Source organism: Pyrgilauda ruficollis, unplaced genomic scaffold (genome assembly GCF_017590135.1).
Source record: "Pyrgilauda ruficollis isolate IOZ18807 unplaced genomic scaffold, ASM1759013v1 scaffold57, whole genome shotgun sequence".
NCBI classification, from domain to species: domain Eukaryota; kingdom Metazoa; phylum Chordata; class Aves; order Passeriformes; family Passeridae; genus Pyrgilauda; species Pyrgilauda ruficollis.
The window spans coordinates 6,300,889-6,317,152 of record NW_024527377.1 but is presented as its reverse complement, the minus strand read 5'-3'; the positions used below and the strand labels follow the sequence as shown (position 1 = coordinate 6,317,152).

At 44.9% G+C, this 16,264-nt stretch overlaps 1 protein-coding gene across 1 annotated transcript; it reads left to right on the top strand.

Annotated features, from left to right (window-relative positions):
- Positions 1-747: 747 nt before the first annotated feature.
- Positions 748-11,299, top strand: LOC121361368 (T-cell immunoglobulin and mucin domain-containing protein 4-like). Its single transcript, XM_041482000.1, has 8 exons — positions 748-877; positions 3,932-4,276; positions 5,519-5,902; positions 6,554-6,634; positions 8,694-8,761; positions 9,359-9,440; positions 9,900-9,930; positions 10,675-11,299. Exons 1-8 carry the CDS (start codon positions 829-831, stop codon positions 10,745-10,747), a joined length of 1,113 nt encoding a protein of 370 aa, XP_041337934.1. The 5' UTR covers positions 748-828; the 3' UTR covers positions 10,748-11,299.
- The last annotated feature ends 4,965 nt before the right edge of the window (positions 11,300-16,264 follow it).

Sequence of the window (16,264 nt, the reverse complement as noted above, 5' to 3'; positions counted from 1 at the left end):
TGCTGAGTGTCTTGGAAGAGGAAAAGTGAAAAGTGTTCCAGGGTTTACTGCCCTATCACTAAATACTTCCCATTGTCCTGTGCAAACCCCCCTGGTGAGCTTGGAATCATCCACTGACACTGGAATGTCAGTGGCTACCAGGGCAGAGAGATAAGCATTTCCCTGTCCATGTCCCTTCCTCAGGAGGCTGCAGAGAGCTCTGAGCTCCTCTCAGCCGCCTTTTCTCCATCTTGGAGTCCTCTGCTGCTCCTCACAGGACGTTCATTCCAGCCCCTGCTCAGCTGGCCTCGTCTGAGCACATTGACAGAACTCACAGAATCACTGGGCTGGAAGAGACCTTCAAGATCATCGAGTCCAACCCAGCCCCAACAGCTCAACTAAACCCTGGCCCCCAGTGCCACATCCAGGCTTTGTTAAACACACCAGGGATGGTGACTGCACCACCTCCCCGGGCAGCCATTCCAGAACTTTATCATTCTTTACATAAAAAACTTTTTCCTGATATCCATCCTATATTCCTGATATCCACCCTTGATGCAGCCTGAGACTGTGTCCTCTGGTTCTGTCACTGCAGTACCTGAATGTCCTTAAATTGTGTGGCCCAGAAGTGCCCAGAGTGCCCCAAGTGGGGCTGCAGAGCCCTGAGCACAGCAGGAGATCCCCTCTTTGGCCAGTTCCTATCCGGAAGCGTAGAAAAGAAACACTTGCAGCATGTAAAATCTGGAAATGGAGAAATGAGATTTCAGTGGGACTCACTCGGACTCAGGAAAGGATACGATCTGGTTTTGTCTTCTTCCACTCGCTGCCCTGGTGTCTCTGTCAGCCAGAATGTCCCATTTTGTGCTGTTTCACTGGATGATGATACAGATCTTTATAGGTGAGTCTTCACCTGCTTTTTGTGTGTTTGCTCAGGAAACTAACATTGTTTTCAAATGAAAACCAGCAACACTTCTTTTGTGAAAACAAAACAGTGAAAAAGATCATAATTTTATATAGAGCTTCAAAAATTTTCTTATTTATGAGTTAATACTGCTTGAGGTTTGTGGTTTTTTCACTTTTAAAAAATGTGCGCAGTTTCCTCTGTGTTAGTTCCCTTGTTCTCTCTCCCCTTGCAGAGCTCCTGAAGTATGAGAATGGCTTTTTGTTTTCTGCTCTTTAACTCAGCTCCATGCTGAGAATGAGTTGTCTTGAGGTTCAATAGCCAGTTAAATGTTTTTTTTTCTGTTTATCAGTCATACCCTTTGCAATCTCATCAGTAAAGAAGCTTCAGTAAGGATAAAAATAAAAAGGATTGTTAGGTCAAAGATTCTAAATATCTTCTGCAAAGTAGGAAAATTATTCCAGGAAGAGATCAAGAGAAAAAAATCTTCTCAAACATCTTTCCTGGCTGGAGGATGAATGTTTTTGTCCATTCAATGACCAGTTTGTGGGAGAGAAGACAACTACAGGAGCAACTACTGGAATTACTACTTAGTGCCAGCTGCCCCTGAGGGTGGGTTTGAGGGAGACTGTACACAAATATGAGTATACTTGTATGATCTGACCAATCATGAATACCCCCTTTCTATTTTGGATGGGATATTAAACATCTGCAGTCCATTTCTCTCTCACTGGTGAAGGACTTAAGAGTGACCTCACAGACCTCAGTGGGAACAGGCAGGCAGAGCCTTGGGTCAGACCTGGATGCCTGGAAGGTCGGGGCCATGGAGAGGGGCAGGATTCCCCTCCTAGGGTCTCAGGAAGCTCCTAATTTCAAAGACATGTTCATTCCCTCCTATTTACTATTTCCTTCAGAAAATGAGTCTGTGGAAGAGGCTGCACCTGAGAAGTTATTTAATCCTTATTAAATAAAGATTCATGCTGTTCAATCCAGGCTGCTGCAGTATTGAAGCTCTCCTCAGCAGCCTGCAGTGCAGGCAGATGTTGGCAACATTAGCTTCACAGAAATTGAAAGAGGATTTGAAACTGCAAAACCTGTAACTTTCTAACAGGAATACTAGGGGGAAACTGCACTGAAGACACTCTGATACCTCCTGTCTTTCCTCTTCTTCTTTCAAATTTTTTACTTAGTTATTTATTTACTAAGTTCAGGGCTCTGCTTCTTTCAAAGAGAAGAGCAGGCAAATTTTCATTTGTTAAAGGATTGCTTAATGAGGCTGCTTTTGTGCTGTGCAGAAATGGGCTGAAATAGCAGAAGATGAGCCCATTCCTCCTCAAGAAGCAGTGACCTGAATTCTAACAACAGTTTCAGCTGGTTTTGCACATATCTTTGATGGACCTTCTTGAAAGAATGTGTTAACCTGCTCGTGACTAACCCCTTGCCCTCACAGAAATACTTTCAAGGTCAACTGCATGACTTCTCCATACAGAGAAGCTGTTTTCTCTTCTCAGTTTTGCTGTTTCAAGGCAAATGAACCTTCCCTTTCCAGGGGCCAAAGCCACCATCTCGCAAAGCCTTATCCTGTATTCAGGAATTCAGTTTCTGGCATCTCCTGCCTTCATTTCTCTGCAGAAGCTCCTGCCCTTCATGCCATATTGCCTGTTGTTTTGTCTGCCTCTATTCTTTCAGCATTTGGAGCTGTGGAAACCTGAATGGGTTGGCTTCTCTTGCCAGTAGGATAAGCAATAACAGATCTGAAATGTCATCCCAATAACAAGTCATGAGGCAGCCTGCCACAGACTAAAGCCTCGCCTAGGGAATAGTCCATTAAAGAGAAAACAAAAGAGACATGGACACAGTTGGAAGCATCTGTTTGCTCCTTGGGAGTTGTGCCAAAAAGGAAAGGCATTCAAACAGCTGGCAAAATAGAAATGTTTGGCAAACCAGGGCCGTAGCTGGTGATAATAGCAGCAGCAGCAGCAGCAGCAGCAGCAGCAGCAAGTCCTCTTTGGGGTGAGCAAGCTGGCCATGAGACATCAGATCTGCAGGGTTGGAGGACAGGTCTGGTTGCTCCCAAAGATCCCTCAGTTCCTGCTCCACAGTGTGTAAATGATATTATGGGGGTAGAAGAAAGGTAGGAAGAAGACTGACATAGACCAGGTGAATGTAAACCAGGAAAGATTTGTTCCTGTCTGGGAACTTTTTTGTGTAGTGCCTTTTGTGAAGAAGAAATCTCTAGTTTAAGGCAATCTAGGAACATCACAAACTGTTAAGAGGGAATAATATATTGCAAATATTGCAAATACTAAGACCAGATGCCAAGGTGAGTACTGGCTGTAAACATGGACCTAAGCTGGTCACTAAGAGTAAGAGGACAAAGAAAGTGTGCATGTGCTCTTTTTAAAATCAGTATAACACCAACAACTAAAGTTTCTCTGTAGACAGAGTTCCACAAGTAAGTGGGATTGGTTGGCAGGACTTGCTCAGTGCACTTTCTGAGAACAGGTTCCTACAGACAGATCCCATTGCTGTGCCAGTTTAATTAGGCCCTAATTTCACACATGAATAAGTATTTTGGACCCTGCTTTTGAGACTGTCAGTGAAAGGCAATTGTGACAGCATTTCCTTTTTGAAGGAGGTGATGGTGGACTGAGAAAACCAGATGTCTTTCACAACAGGGTTCTGAACAACTTTCAAACAGCCTCCTAGGAGAGGAGATGGGATGGGAGCAGAGTTCTCAAATTCCATTTGTGGAGGTTCAGTTTGTGCTTGGGCTGCCAGTGATAGACCCTAGCTTTGCTCACCACGTCTGATGTATTTTTTGAGCAGCCGGCCAGGACCAGAGCAAGGAGCAAAGCAAAGCAAAGCCTGAGAGCTCCTGGCTGTTGCCTGTAGTGCCCTGGGGCACGAGCTGCAGGAGAAGTCTTGGGGATCAGCAGCTGTGGCCTGCAGGCAGGAGTGTTTGCTCACCCGTTGCTCACTCACTGTGTTGTGTGGGCAGAGTCACCCTCAGAGCCTGACAGCACTCCCCTCTGCTCCTTCTCCTGACAGCACACACGGTGTCCGACCCCGTTGTCAGAGGGACAGAGGGACAGCCTGTGACACTGCCCTGCTCCTACCGCGTGACGCGGCGCAAGGGCATCTCCGACATGTGCTGGGGCCGGGGCCCCTGCCCCAATTCAAAGTGCACTAACAAAATCCTGCACACCAGCGGCGCCAAGGTGGCGTTCAGAGCATCCCAGAGGTACAGCCTGCGCGGGTACGTTTCCTTCGGAGACGTGTCGCTGACCATTGGGGCGGCCAGGGCGGAGGACGCGGGCGTGTACTGCTGCCGGGTGGAGATCCCCGGCCTCTTCAACGACATCAAACGGAACATTCGCCTGGAGGTGGCCAGAGGTGGGTCTGGGGGCCTTGGGGGCACGGCCAGCAGGGACAATCCACTCCCTGGGTGGTGAAAATTGGGGTCTATCTGCACTTTTTTGGTGTGTTTTGGCCAAAGGTGTTTTTCCCAGATTACATATTTTTCAAGGGAGATCACAGAATCACAGAATTCACATGGAATCACAAGGTTGGAAGGGACCATCGAGATCATAGAGTCCAACCTGTTCCCTAACACCTCAACTAAACCATGGTACTGAGTGCCACATCCAGTCTTTTTTTTTGACTCACAGTCAATGTGCAGTTTAAACTAAAAAAAAAATCCCTAAATTTTACCCTTTTTTTTGCCTTTCAAATGAATATTTCATTTCTTGTTGTGTAGCTCGGCTTGACTTTTTAAAAGATGATGGAATTAAAAAGGGATTTATAATTTAAGGAGCCCTTGGAATGAAATTCAGCTTTTCATTTGAGGTTCACCCCAACATTGAAGACTTTAGTTTCATTCATGTTGTAAGGAGACACATTAGGTTGGTCCACCCTTAAGGGTGCTTCCTTCCCCTTAAGGGTGGGTCCTCAACATCCACATATTTGGAAATTCTCAGAGTCTTGAAGGGCTTCTTCCCCTTCCTATTATTTTTCTTAGCTGCAGGATAAAGCAAAATCCTGCACAGAAAAAAAAAAAAAAAAGAGATGATACCCACCCTCCACAAAGCAGAAAAACAAATTTTTCTGGCTTTTACAGAGCGCAATTGATGTTCACAGCATATTTGTTTGTCTTTTTTAAAGAATACAACAGGAGAGAGGGTGAAAAATGCTGCAGTTGCTTGTCTGCCCCTGAGGCTGAGGGCAACAGGCCATGAAAAAAGAATCAGGTGCAAAAATTAGCAAGAAGATTGTAGCTGAAAAACAGAGCTGTTTTATTAATTGTATTTTTATGAGGACATTGAGAAGCAAAATAACAAAATTTTCAAGCTTTGGGGTTCTACCACACAAGGTTCTGGCCCTTCCAGTTCTACAAGATGGTTAAGGAGGGAGTGTTTGAGACTGGAAAAGAAAAAAGAAAAAGAAAAGCAGATCTGTAAATCTTGAATTTCTCGGACTGGTCATGCTTTCAGCTAATTAAAATAGTAACACTCCCACCTTCATTTTTGGTATTTTAGCAGCCAGATAATTTTTATTAATTTCTGCATTGGCTTCCCTCAGGGCTGGTTGTGAATGCTCTGACCTGGGTTTTCCCTTGGCTGTGTTTTTTCCATGCAGCACCTCCAGTGACCACAACCACAACGACCACCACCACCACCACCACCACCACCACCACCACCACAGAAGCTCCTATTTTCTCCAAACATTTTGCAGAAACAACTTCTGCTCCTCAGGCAATCTCTGATCTCCAGCCAACACCAGAGACTACAGTCCTGCTGACAACCAGCACCCCTCCACCAGCAACCACAGCCCCCAAGTCTCCAGCAGCAACTACAGGGGAGACCTCTGCTCCCCCAACAATTGCTGGGACAGAAAATTATATTTTTCCTTTGACTGTGGTGGAAACGAGTGCTCTCCCAGATTTTCCAACCACTTCCCAAGGAACTGATGTGACGACTGAAGATGACATGTTCTGCTCCACGCTCCCTGGAAGCACAGAGGGTAACCAGCACCAATCCTTCCCTTTTTCTGTGGAGCAGAGGTGGTCTGTGTTAGCCTGTCTGGCATCCTAGAGACTCTCCAAATGCTTATATTTATATCTGGGGAGTTCTCTCTGAGATGCCTAAGGGTGTGTTTCAGGGGGTTTAGGCAAACGCAGGTCAGACGTTGTAGATGATGCTGAATTGGGGTGAACAGCCAAGGCAGCAGAGGGTCAGGCTTCCTGCAGAGGAGCTTTAACATGGAGAAATAATGTGGCAGGAACCTCATGGAGTACAACAGAAACAAATGTGAAGCCCAGCACCTGAAGAGGAGTAAGAAAGATTCATTGAACTGTGCACTAATTTTTTTTCTTGATTTGGGAAAGACAATTGAAATTGCCTGGTGGAAAGTTTAGTTTGGAGTATGTTCTGCTTGAGAAATAGTGACAATTCAAAACATGTTTAAATTGAGTGTTTACATTCTCATCTCATATGAAGGCTGCTGCTGTTATTAGTGATCAGAGTGATCTGTTATCAAACCATTTGTGGGTTGTTACTTCATCCACATTACTGACTTCCTTTCCACAGATTGATGTCTGCACAGATTTGAATGCCATATGGTGACCCTTCTATTTAGTGATCTTTATCAGCATTACTTTTTACTTTGTTTCAGTGCCTACTGAATTCCCAGGTACACTTCCAAGTGCAGAGGAAACCACCACCTCTGTCCTAATGGAAGAGATGTCAGTCAGGGGTGAGTAGGAGAACATTACAAGTTGCTTGCTCAGAGAAATTAAAAAGTTGGCATCAACAAAACTGTTGAGTGTTCTTAAGAGTGCACCAAACACGTACTGATGATTATTCATTGCAGCTGGCATTATCCAGGGTCCACACAGAAATTGTTTGAAATCACAATGTAACAACAGCTGAGAAAGGCATGTTTTTATACCTCCAAAGGAAGTTGGTTTTGAATAACTCATGATTGTCAGGTATTTCAGGTCTGAGAGAAGTCAAAAACCAAACTTTTCAACATGGCTGAACTCTCAGATGTCTGATTTGTCATCACTATGAGTCCATTGAGATTTCCATTTTAAATCTTTCCCAAGTGTTGTGCCCTCAACAGAGAATTTAATGCTAAAATTCAAGGACGATATATTGTATTTGGACTCTTAGTTCCAGTAAGAGCCATGACTCTCTTAATTTTCAAACCCACAGTATTTTGATTTTTGCAGGTCTTCTTTTGATAGACTAAAGACTTACAGCAGAAAGTGTTCCTTAATGCCCCTGGACAGGGCTCACAGAAGAGACTAAACTGGTCTCTTGAACATTTGTGAGGGTTTCTCATTCCAGTCTCACTTGTCTCCCCTCTGGTGTGATGGATAATGCCTGTATTTTGTCATTGTAAATATCAAGTTTTACAAAGGGTCTGAGCTCCAGGATTCTTGGGGCAGCTTGAGTTGTGATAATGAGCTGGAAAAAGCCACCACAACAGCAGCAACAGCAGCAGATGTGCCCTGTTGGTGTGAGTCACTCCCACCCGTGCAAAACCTTGTGTTGAACTGTCACAAGGTGTGAAAATGCTGCAGCACAATTTGCTGGTGTCTGGTGAAAGCCATAAGCCAAGTCCAGTTCTTGGCTCTGTTTCGTTCACTCTGAGAAATAATGCACTAAATGCACCCAGCTCAGGCTTGCTGTAAGGCAAGGGAAGGCTGATTTGTTGCTGAACATTCTAACATTGATGTTAGAACAGCTGGAGAGAAACCCAGGGTTAAGAGCCCTCCATCTCCAAGAGCAATTTTTGGCAGATAGGTTGGTGTGCCTGGGGTGGATGGCTCCTCAAGCAATTTCTGATCTAATGGCTCTGATATAATGTCTCTTCTCTCTTCACTTGCTTTCCCCCAGCTACAATCCTGCCAGGACCAGCCATACTTCACACCCCAAAAATATCTTTGCTCTTTTGAGTATCAAAGTGAGCAGCAATAGTTGGTCCCATCAGCCAGGCTGCACATGTTGCCATAAAATTTAACTTTGACTTGTTGGACCTGCTACATCTGCATTTCTTGTGGATTTGGGGTAGTTCTGAAGTACAGTGTGTGAGTGGAGTGTCATTAAACAGACATGACAAAATGCAGTGTTCACACATTCCCAGGATTTTTAGTATTTTTTGTACAAATTTCTACTCACACTGGCATGAGCTACCCATGCCCTGTCCATGTCTTTGATAAAATACAAGCACAGGGGATGTGGAGACACATCAACACAGCTCTCACAGGGGACTGGTCAGAACTGAGATATTTGGGACAGATTAGGTTATTAATGGGATAACATACTCTGAAAAGTTAAAAAAAAAAAGCAATGGGATTATATCTTGGAGAGACACTATTTACAAGAATATGTAGTGACAGGAGAAGAGAGAATGGCTTCAAACTGACTGAGGGTAGGTTTAGACTGGATATTAGGAAAAATTCTTCCCTGTGAGGGTGGGGAGGCCCTGGCAGAGGGTGCCCAGAGAAGGTGTGGCTGCCCCATCCCTGGAGGTGTCCAAGGCCAGGCTGGATGGGACTTGGAGTAACCTGGGATGTGGAAGGTGTCCCTGGGTTTTCCTCCTTCTTGATGAAGGCTGGGGTTTCCCACAGCTTCCTCAGCCACCATTTGTGGTGGAAACTGATCCTTCTCTTCTGGTTGCAAGGTGCTTTTGTCCTTCTCATTCCCTGAGAGTTCATTACTCCTCGACTGAAGCAGTGACAGCCGCTGCAGCCCTCACTCCTTCAGGTGGCTGTGCCAGTAATAATTTCAATCTCTTTCATTTTCAGAGGTTTCAGCAAATTCAGATGGCAGTGCTGGGAAATATGAAGATAGAGGAAATAAGGTAAAACTTCCTGTAAGTTTCAAGAGTGTTTGAGTAGAAATCAGGGTAGCGGGACATGCAAGCATTTTTCAGTGTATTCCTACTACAGAGAGAGCTTCTGCAAACAGTGGCTTGAACTGTTATTTAGAAGCTCAGGAACTACCTGTTCATCTTTTCAGTGGCTAGAGCCAAAGCCTGAGCATTCCATCTGATTTGGACACCTCAGAAAAAACTGATCCCTTGGCATCCCTGTGAGAGAGGGGAGGTAACATCCTCGAGGTAAAACGCAAGTTAGGAAGGAGGGTGTTACACCTCCCCATCTCTAAGAGGAGGGTGGGGGTGACTGAGCTCCTACTTCTACTTTGGGCACCTTATTGAGAAGTTCATGTGGAATAAGCTGAATCTAGTTTCAATATTTCAGAATAAGGTTTATTAAATACTGAAAGGGTAATTAATTGTTTATCATTATCAACTCGAAGTGTCTTCCCAGCACCTTGCACAGGCAAGCTCAGAACAGCATTGCCAACTGCAGCCCAGTGCTCTGAGCACCAGTGCAGCCCCTCCTGTGCAAATAGCTCTGAAGGAAATGTGCTACCAAAGCCTTTTCAGTCTCTCTCTTCTCCCTTCCAGTTTCCCAGATCTGCCATTCTCATTGCCTGTGTCCTAGTGGGGTCCATCCTTTTCTTACTGATGGTCTCGTTGGTTTGGAAACGTGAGTATCCTGAAGCTAAATGATTCCAATGCTGGCCTGATGCACGTGTCCTCCTGAGTCCCTGGCTGTTCTGGGAGCTCTGCCATGGTCCTGGTGCCAGTGCTGTGTTCATTCTGTGGGAGTTGCTGTCCTTACTCCAGGACTGTGAAGCATCAGGGGGCCAGGGAGATGAGTTGATTTGCACAGGAGGCAGCCTGTGCAAAGAACCTGTTCCCTCACTTCTTGCAGGGCTGGCTCATCCTGTTGGCTCTCTCTTTATACTTAAGTGGCTCCATAATTTTCCTGGAAATGCTCCCAAAAGACAATGGTGTAACTGAAATCAGGATGGGATCCTTTCTTTATGATTAGCCCACAGAAATTTTGCAACCTGCTATCATTGCTTCTGAGCTCTTTTGACAGTTACATTGGAATTATAGATTTCATTTTACTGTTGTAACATTAATATTATTTTGCTTCCAGGTAAACAGACAAAGAAGTTTATAGTAAAAAGGTAATCCATTTTGTAATTTCCTATTAAAAGTTCCAGTGTAATTTTTCTTAGAGACAGGAAGGTACATTGGCCACTGATTGTAATGGGTGCAGTATTGGCTTGTGGTGCTGATTACCAAAGCTGTATTAGGAGGAAACTTCAGGTATCTTCACTCCAGAAATTCAATAATGGTTCCTGGATGCTGCTTCTGTGTAGGAATGAACAGAAATAGAGCAATGGAGAAATTAAGCAACTGTTACTGCAGCGTAGTGACTACAGCTTAAGGAAGTGCTTCATCTGCTTTTCTTTTTGATTGAGTACCAGGACATGATACCTTGTGCAAATGTAACTGATAAGTTCATATCTTCCGGCTTATCTTGAAAAAAAAAAAAAATTCATTGGGCAAAACAAAGAGAAGTCCAGTGATGCATCACTCCTTTTCCAAAGAGCAATAATTTTTCAGTGGTAGCTGGTCCTTCACTGCTTGCTCTACATGGAGACAGGGACTGGGGAGAGACTCTGGTGATTACCCTGCAGCTGCCATTTCAGGGTCCAAACAACCCTTCCCTATCCTTGAGAAGAATGCAAGCCAGGTAAATACCTCCCTGCTGTAAAAAGTAGGAGTTAGTTCATTGCATCATTGGGCTCAGTAGCTTCAGGTTTCCATTTCCGTGGGAATTTGCTGATGTTACAAATAAGAAAGAATGCTCTGGAGCAGCAATGTCCTTTTGCCCCATCCATAGTGATCTGTGCTTCTCACTGCAGTGTTGGACCACCAGAAGAGAATGACAAAGTTTTCAGTGGTGCTGAAGGAGAAAACAACATTTTTTCCCTGTGAAGAGCTCCTACATCACCTGCAGATGCCATGGGAAATAAAAAGGGCCTGTTCCAAGCTGCACTGAGAGACACTTGTGAGCCCTCGAAATATCAGCGGGTACAAAACAAAGGCCAAAGCTTCAACTATGAAAATTTAAAATCTTTGTGCAAATTTTCCCATATCACCCTTAAAACTCACTGCATAAAGAAGCTTATTTGAGAAGGGGCTTTATGCATTATTCATGGATGCTTCTGGCATCTGCCTTCTTACTAGCACTGTGTTGCACAATTGAATTTGTTTTTCTCCATTTTTACTAATGCTCTTCCTTGAATACAACTTGTACTCCGAGGAACAGAAGAGATCACATGGAAGGCTGCCTATCTTCAAATTGCCATAAAGAAAAGGAATCATAAAATACAGATTTTAATGCTTTTATGTAATCAACAGAAAAATTAAGCAACAAGAATGCTGTGAGTTTAAATCAAAAATGCAGATTACTTAAGGGTTATCACTACAGCCTGTGATTCAGCATGTTTGAATAACCCTTGGAGAATATGTTAATAAACTCTGTAATTCTTTGCTGGCAATTGGACTTTTTATGCCACATCCTAAGGCATTTCAACAGGAGTTAGGTATTTCCCAGGTGTGGAAATGACTGGTGTGCTGTCTCAGCTCTCCAAAGAAATACTGCAGCATTAGGAGAGGTGGGAGAATGCCCAGAAGACCAGCCTAGAGGGAAATTGCCCTACTCTGCCCCCACAAATCCATGTACCACTCATTTCTAAATCTGTTACGGAAGAGGGATTGTCCATGGAGGCTGGGGGATCATTGATGGGATACACTGCAGAGGTTTTGTGTAATTCCCTGGGCTCCTCACCCATTCTGCTGCAGTGACTTTGGGATAGATCCCAGTCCATGAAGGGTTTGCTCTCTCCACTGCCTGGAGCTCACCAGCGCCAGCCTCGGCACCTCTGGGCAATGAGAGCCTGAAGTCAGAGCACATTGTGGGAACAGCACTGGATCAGAAGCCAGCAGGGTCTGGCAGCTCTGGATTTCCCCTCTGGCTGTGCTCAGGGCTGTGGTGAGACTCTTGAAGCCTCCAGCAGCCTCTCCCAGTGAGCTGGGCTGGCAGGGCAAGTTCCTCTCTGGGGTCCCCCTCGGTGTGTCCTGGGTTCAGAGCCCTGCCCTCACCCTGCTCTGGTGGTGCTGTGGGAGGCACAGGAGAGTCCCAAGACAGGGAACGTGGCCTGTGGGCTCCCAGGCTGGGTTTGCTCAGCTGAGACTGTGTCTGTCCCCCACCAGTGCCTGTGGCTGTCACCACCCCAGCACTGAGCACAGGGACCTGGCACCTCTCACCTCTAGGCATGAATCCCACACAAACCTGTGAGGAATAAAAGGAAACAAGCAAAAAAGAAAATCCCAAACAGTATTGATGTAGTCCTTTGAAAAAACACAAACTTTTCTTTTTGCCTTTTTTCCTCCACCCAATTAAACCTGATAATTAAGTCAACAATATCTCCAGTGCAGCTTCCAATTGGCAGAGTTGGGCCAATCCTTTTGCTCTTACTAATTAGCTCTTCACTAATGACTTCATTACAGCAGAGCTGGCTCTCACTTGGGAAGGTTCTAGCACATTTGCTGTGGTGCTGGCTGGACTTAAGCCCTGGTTTTGGGGAGTTGTACAAGGGGAGAAGAGATGGGAGCCAACAAAGTGAGTTTGATCTGATCAGCCACGTGGAAATACAGCCCTGAGAAGCTGCAGGGAAGCTGTAAGTGTAACTTATACCACTGAGCATTCTTATTTATCTTTTTATTCAGCCCAATTATTGAGGCAGAGCTTTGAGTTTAGAATGGCAATTGGAGGCAAAGATTTGGGGAGGGTTATATTTAAATGAAAATTCACTGGAGTTATTTGTGAGGACTGGGGCTGTCAGTATGTTCAGGGAAAGGTTAAAGTGAGCCTTTTAAATGTAGCTGGAGGAAATGCTGCTTTCCAAAATCAACTGAAGCCTCAGAACGCAGTCTCTGGGTCTAGTGGAGAAAAGCTGGATGAAAGCAGCAAGTTTTTAGAAAGAAAAGGCTGTGGGAGAGAATGTCATTGGCATCTGGAAATGCTGGCCTTTATTTTAAGACTTTTACCTTGAAGGGCAAAAAAAAATACACTTAAGATAAAGCACTCTAGCCAAAAAACCCTCTGGTAACAGATTAAAGCAATACACAGAGGGCAGAGAAGCAAAGCCATTTGCTTTAAAACCACCCTGCATTTCCCCAAAACTGCAGTCCCTCCATCCTGGCCTCCACCACCCCTCAAACTGCCAAGCACCACGAGCTGAAATGACCCAGGTGTGAGGCCTCTCCCCAGCACTTGGAGCTGCTGGAGTTATCTCAGCATTTATGGGCTTGCACAGGGAGCCTGCGGCAGAGCAAAGCAGGTTTTAATTTGTTTGGAGTCCATGTCAAGCCTAAATGTTGTTATATCTGGAGAGTCTGGCTTGGCTCTGTGGAGCAAGGCGGTTAATTAATGAAGGATTTAGCTTTTGGTCCAAGTAATAATTTTTACTGGTCCCCAGTACTTTGTGGACAAGTGTCTGTATCAAAATGCCCAATTAAAGAGGGTGAAGGAGGTCTGACGTGTGGAGATAATGACTGAACTGCCAGATTAATATGGAGGAGGTACAGAAAAGCAATTAAAATGGGAGATTTTAATATTTTGGGATATGGGATTGACTAATGAGGAAACAGGAGGAAATAAAATAAGAAAGGCAAGTGCTGAGTTAGGAATACAAACCCTTTAAAGAGGAACCAGAGGAATGAATTAAATATCATTGTGAGATTAATAAGAGACCTCTCTTAATAGACTTTACTGGAGCTGACTGTTCTCATGGTCCCTTTCCATCTCAGCAGCACATTTCATTATGTTTCCAGGTTTGTTTCTTAGCCTTAATGTGCTTTTCCAGGCATTTTTTAAGGATAATATAAATAAATCTCTTGGTTTCAAAGGTGAAATGTAATTGGGGCTTAAGAAAGAGCAAGCAGAAGGGAAGAATGTGGCTGAGTACATAGGAAATTAGAAATAAGAATAAATAGCATCATGGGACTTGAGGAAGAACAGAGATAACCACACAGTGTGAGGTGAATGCATGAAAAAGTGGAAAATTTTAGCCTGGTAGAAAGAGGAAATAGGACGTGCTGCCACAGAGATGACAGCAGATGGCAAAATTGAGCTGCAAAGACTGAGCAGAGAAACATCTGGAGAGATGAGAAGAGGCTGTAAAGGTGATGCAGATTTGCTGACACCAAGCAGAATCAATGCAGCCTCCTCAGTGACGATGGAGGTCCCAGCCAGCAGTTCACTCATGGCTCCAGGGAATGCTTTCAGCACGCTTGGCTCTGCCTCATGTGGCCTCCAGCAACACAATTTCCTGCCAGTCTCAGTGACCCCCTGGTTTTCCTGTGCTCCTGAGGCTGGGGTGAGCACGCAATTCTTGGTTTCCTCTTCCCGCTGCTGTCCAACCCCAGCTGAGAGCAGGGTGGTTTTGGTTTCCCTTGCTAATTTAAAACACAAACCCCAAGACTCAGCAGCTCCTGCAATCACACTGTGGAAGCAGTGACCTGGGAAAGGAGATGTCAGCCCTAAACAAACTCACAGCTCATCTCAGCCTACACTCCCTCCTACAGTTCATCAGGACGGGGGTCTTGGCAAGGAGCCCTCCAAGGAATCACTCTGGAGAGTGTTTAGGAGCTAAGAGGAACACTGATTGGAGTGGGGCTTCCCACAGAGAACCCTCATTTCCTCACCCTGTAGTGCAGAGTCGCAGAATCAGTGAGGCTCAAAAAGATCTCCAAGATCATTGAGTCCAACCCATGGCTGATCCCACCTTGTCACCCACACCAGAGCACTGGGGGACAGTTCCTTCAACACCTCAAGGGCTGGGGACTCCACCACCTCCCTGGGCAGCCCTTCCAATGCCCAACAGTGCTTTCAGAGAAGAAATTCTTTCTGATGTCCAACCTGAACCTTCCCTGGTGCAGCTTGTGCCATTTCTTGTCCTGTTGCTGGTTTCCTGGGGGCAGAGCCTGGTCCCCACCTGGACACAACCTCCTTTCAGGGAGCTGCTGAGAGCAAGAAGGTTCCTCCTGAGTCTCCTTTTCTCCAGGCTAAACACCCCCAGCTCCCTCAGCCTCTCCTCACAGGACTTCTAACCTCAGCTAAAGAGCTCCAAGTAGTTTGAAACTGAGACAGGAAAGATCATGAGGACACTGGGAAGAGAGAGGCAAATTGGAGTGTGCAAATACCAGTGGAAGGATTGGGGAGGAAGGTGCTGGGAAATTATCTCTGGTAAAAGTTCATTGCCTTTCTTTAGTCTTTCAAGAACTGACCCTTCTCCAAGGGGAAGGGAAATCTGCCACTTCCCAAAATAACTTTTTTTTTAAATTATTTAGAAGAAAAGAAGCAGAATGTTCTCTGACTATTTCAAAATGCAGCTTCTTTTTTTAAGTATCTAGAAAAAAAAAAGGAAAATTTAGTGGGGGTGTGTTTTGGGTTTTTTTTGGGAGGGGGTTGGTATTTTTTAATACCTAGGAGAAGTGTATGGTAGGTAATCCAAATTAGGGAATAAATCCAGTGTCCTCATGGTCCTTCCTGTCTATTTTTATGTTTTCTAAAACACAGTATACTACGGCCTGACTCTCTTATCTCATATACATTTTCTGCAGTTCTACTGATGTAAGTGAACACTGAATCCTGGTAGGTAACCCCTCTTCATGCTTAAATGCACATCTAATGAAGATTCATGGCTTCAAAGGTGCTCTGAAACACCAGAGCCGGTGTCATCCTTAACTAAGCCACCAGTAGTTAATAAACATCAGACAATCATCTGCATATTTAATGCAGGGCAGAGAAATTTATGGAGAAATCTCTAGCTTTTAATCCAGCAATGAATCATTTATGGGATTTTGGGTTATTCACTTTGTGCTGAATTAAGTTGTCTCTTTTCACCAAGCGAGCCCCCGACATGGGCAGTGTCACTGGCCGGGCTGCACAGTGATGGATGGTGCTGGCATAAATTATTTATTGGCCATTTTAGATCACTTGCCCAGCAGTGAACTCAGCCAGTTAATTTTAAATCTGTTCATCTCCATTCCTAAGTGTACAAAAAGGTTTCCATGTACATGAAATTCATCTCCCTTCCTTCCTCCCCCTCCTTGCAGTGCACTGGTGAATAACCCATGAGGTTTGGGTTGGGTGGGTTTGGGATGCAAGCTGTCCCTTAGGGGGTGTGGTGACAATGTCCTGGCATGGGGGACTGTTTGTCTCACTTGTGTCCTGCTTCCAAAGCTGTGGAATGGAAATAGTTGTGATTCCTTAGCTTGTCATGCACTTGGTACAATCCTCTTTAGTCCACAGGGGCTGTGCAGACAATGTGTCAATGCACTCAGGGTGGGGAGGGAAACTCCTGGAGGTTGTAATGATCAAGCACTGTTTTTTATTTTTTTGTAATGATTTCATATTTTATTTTGACCTGCAAGCCTCAGCCA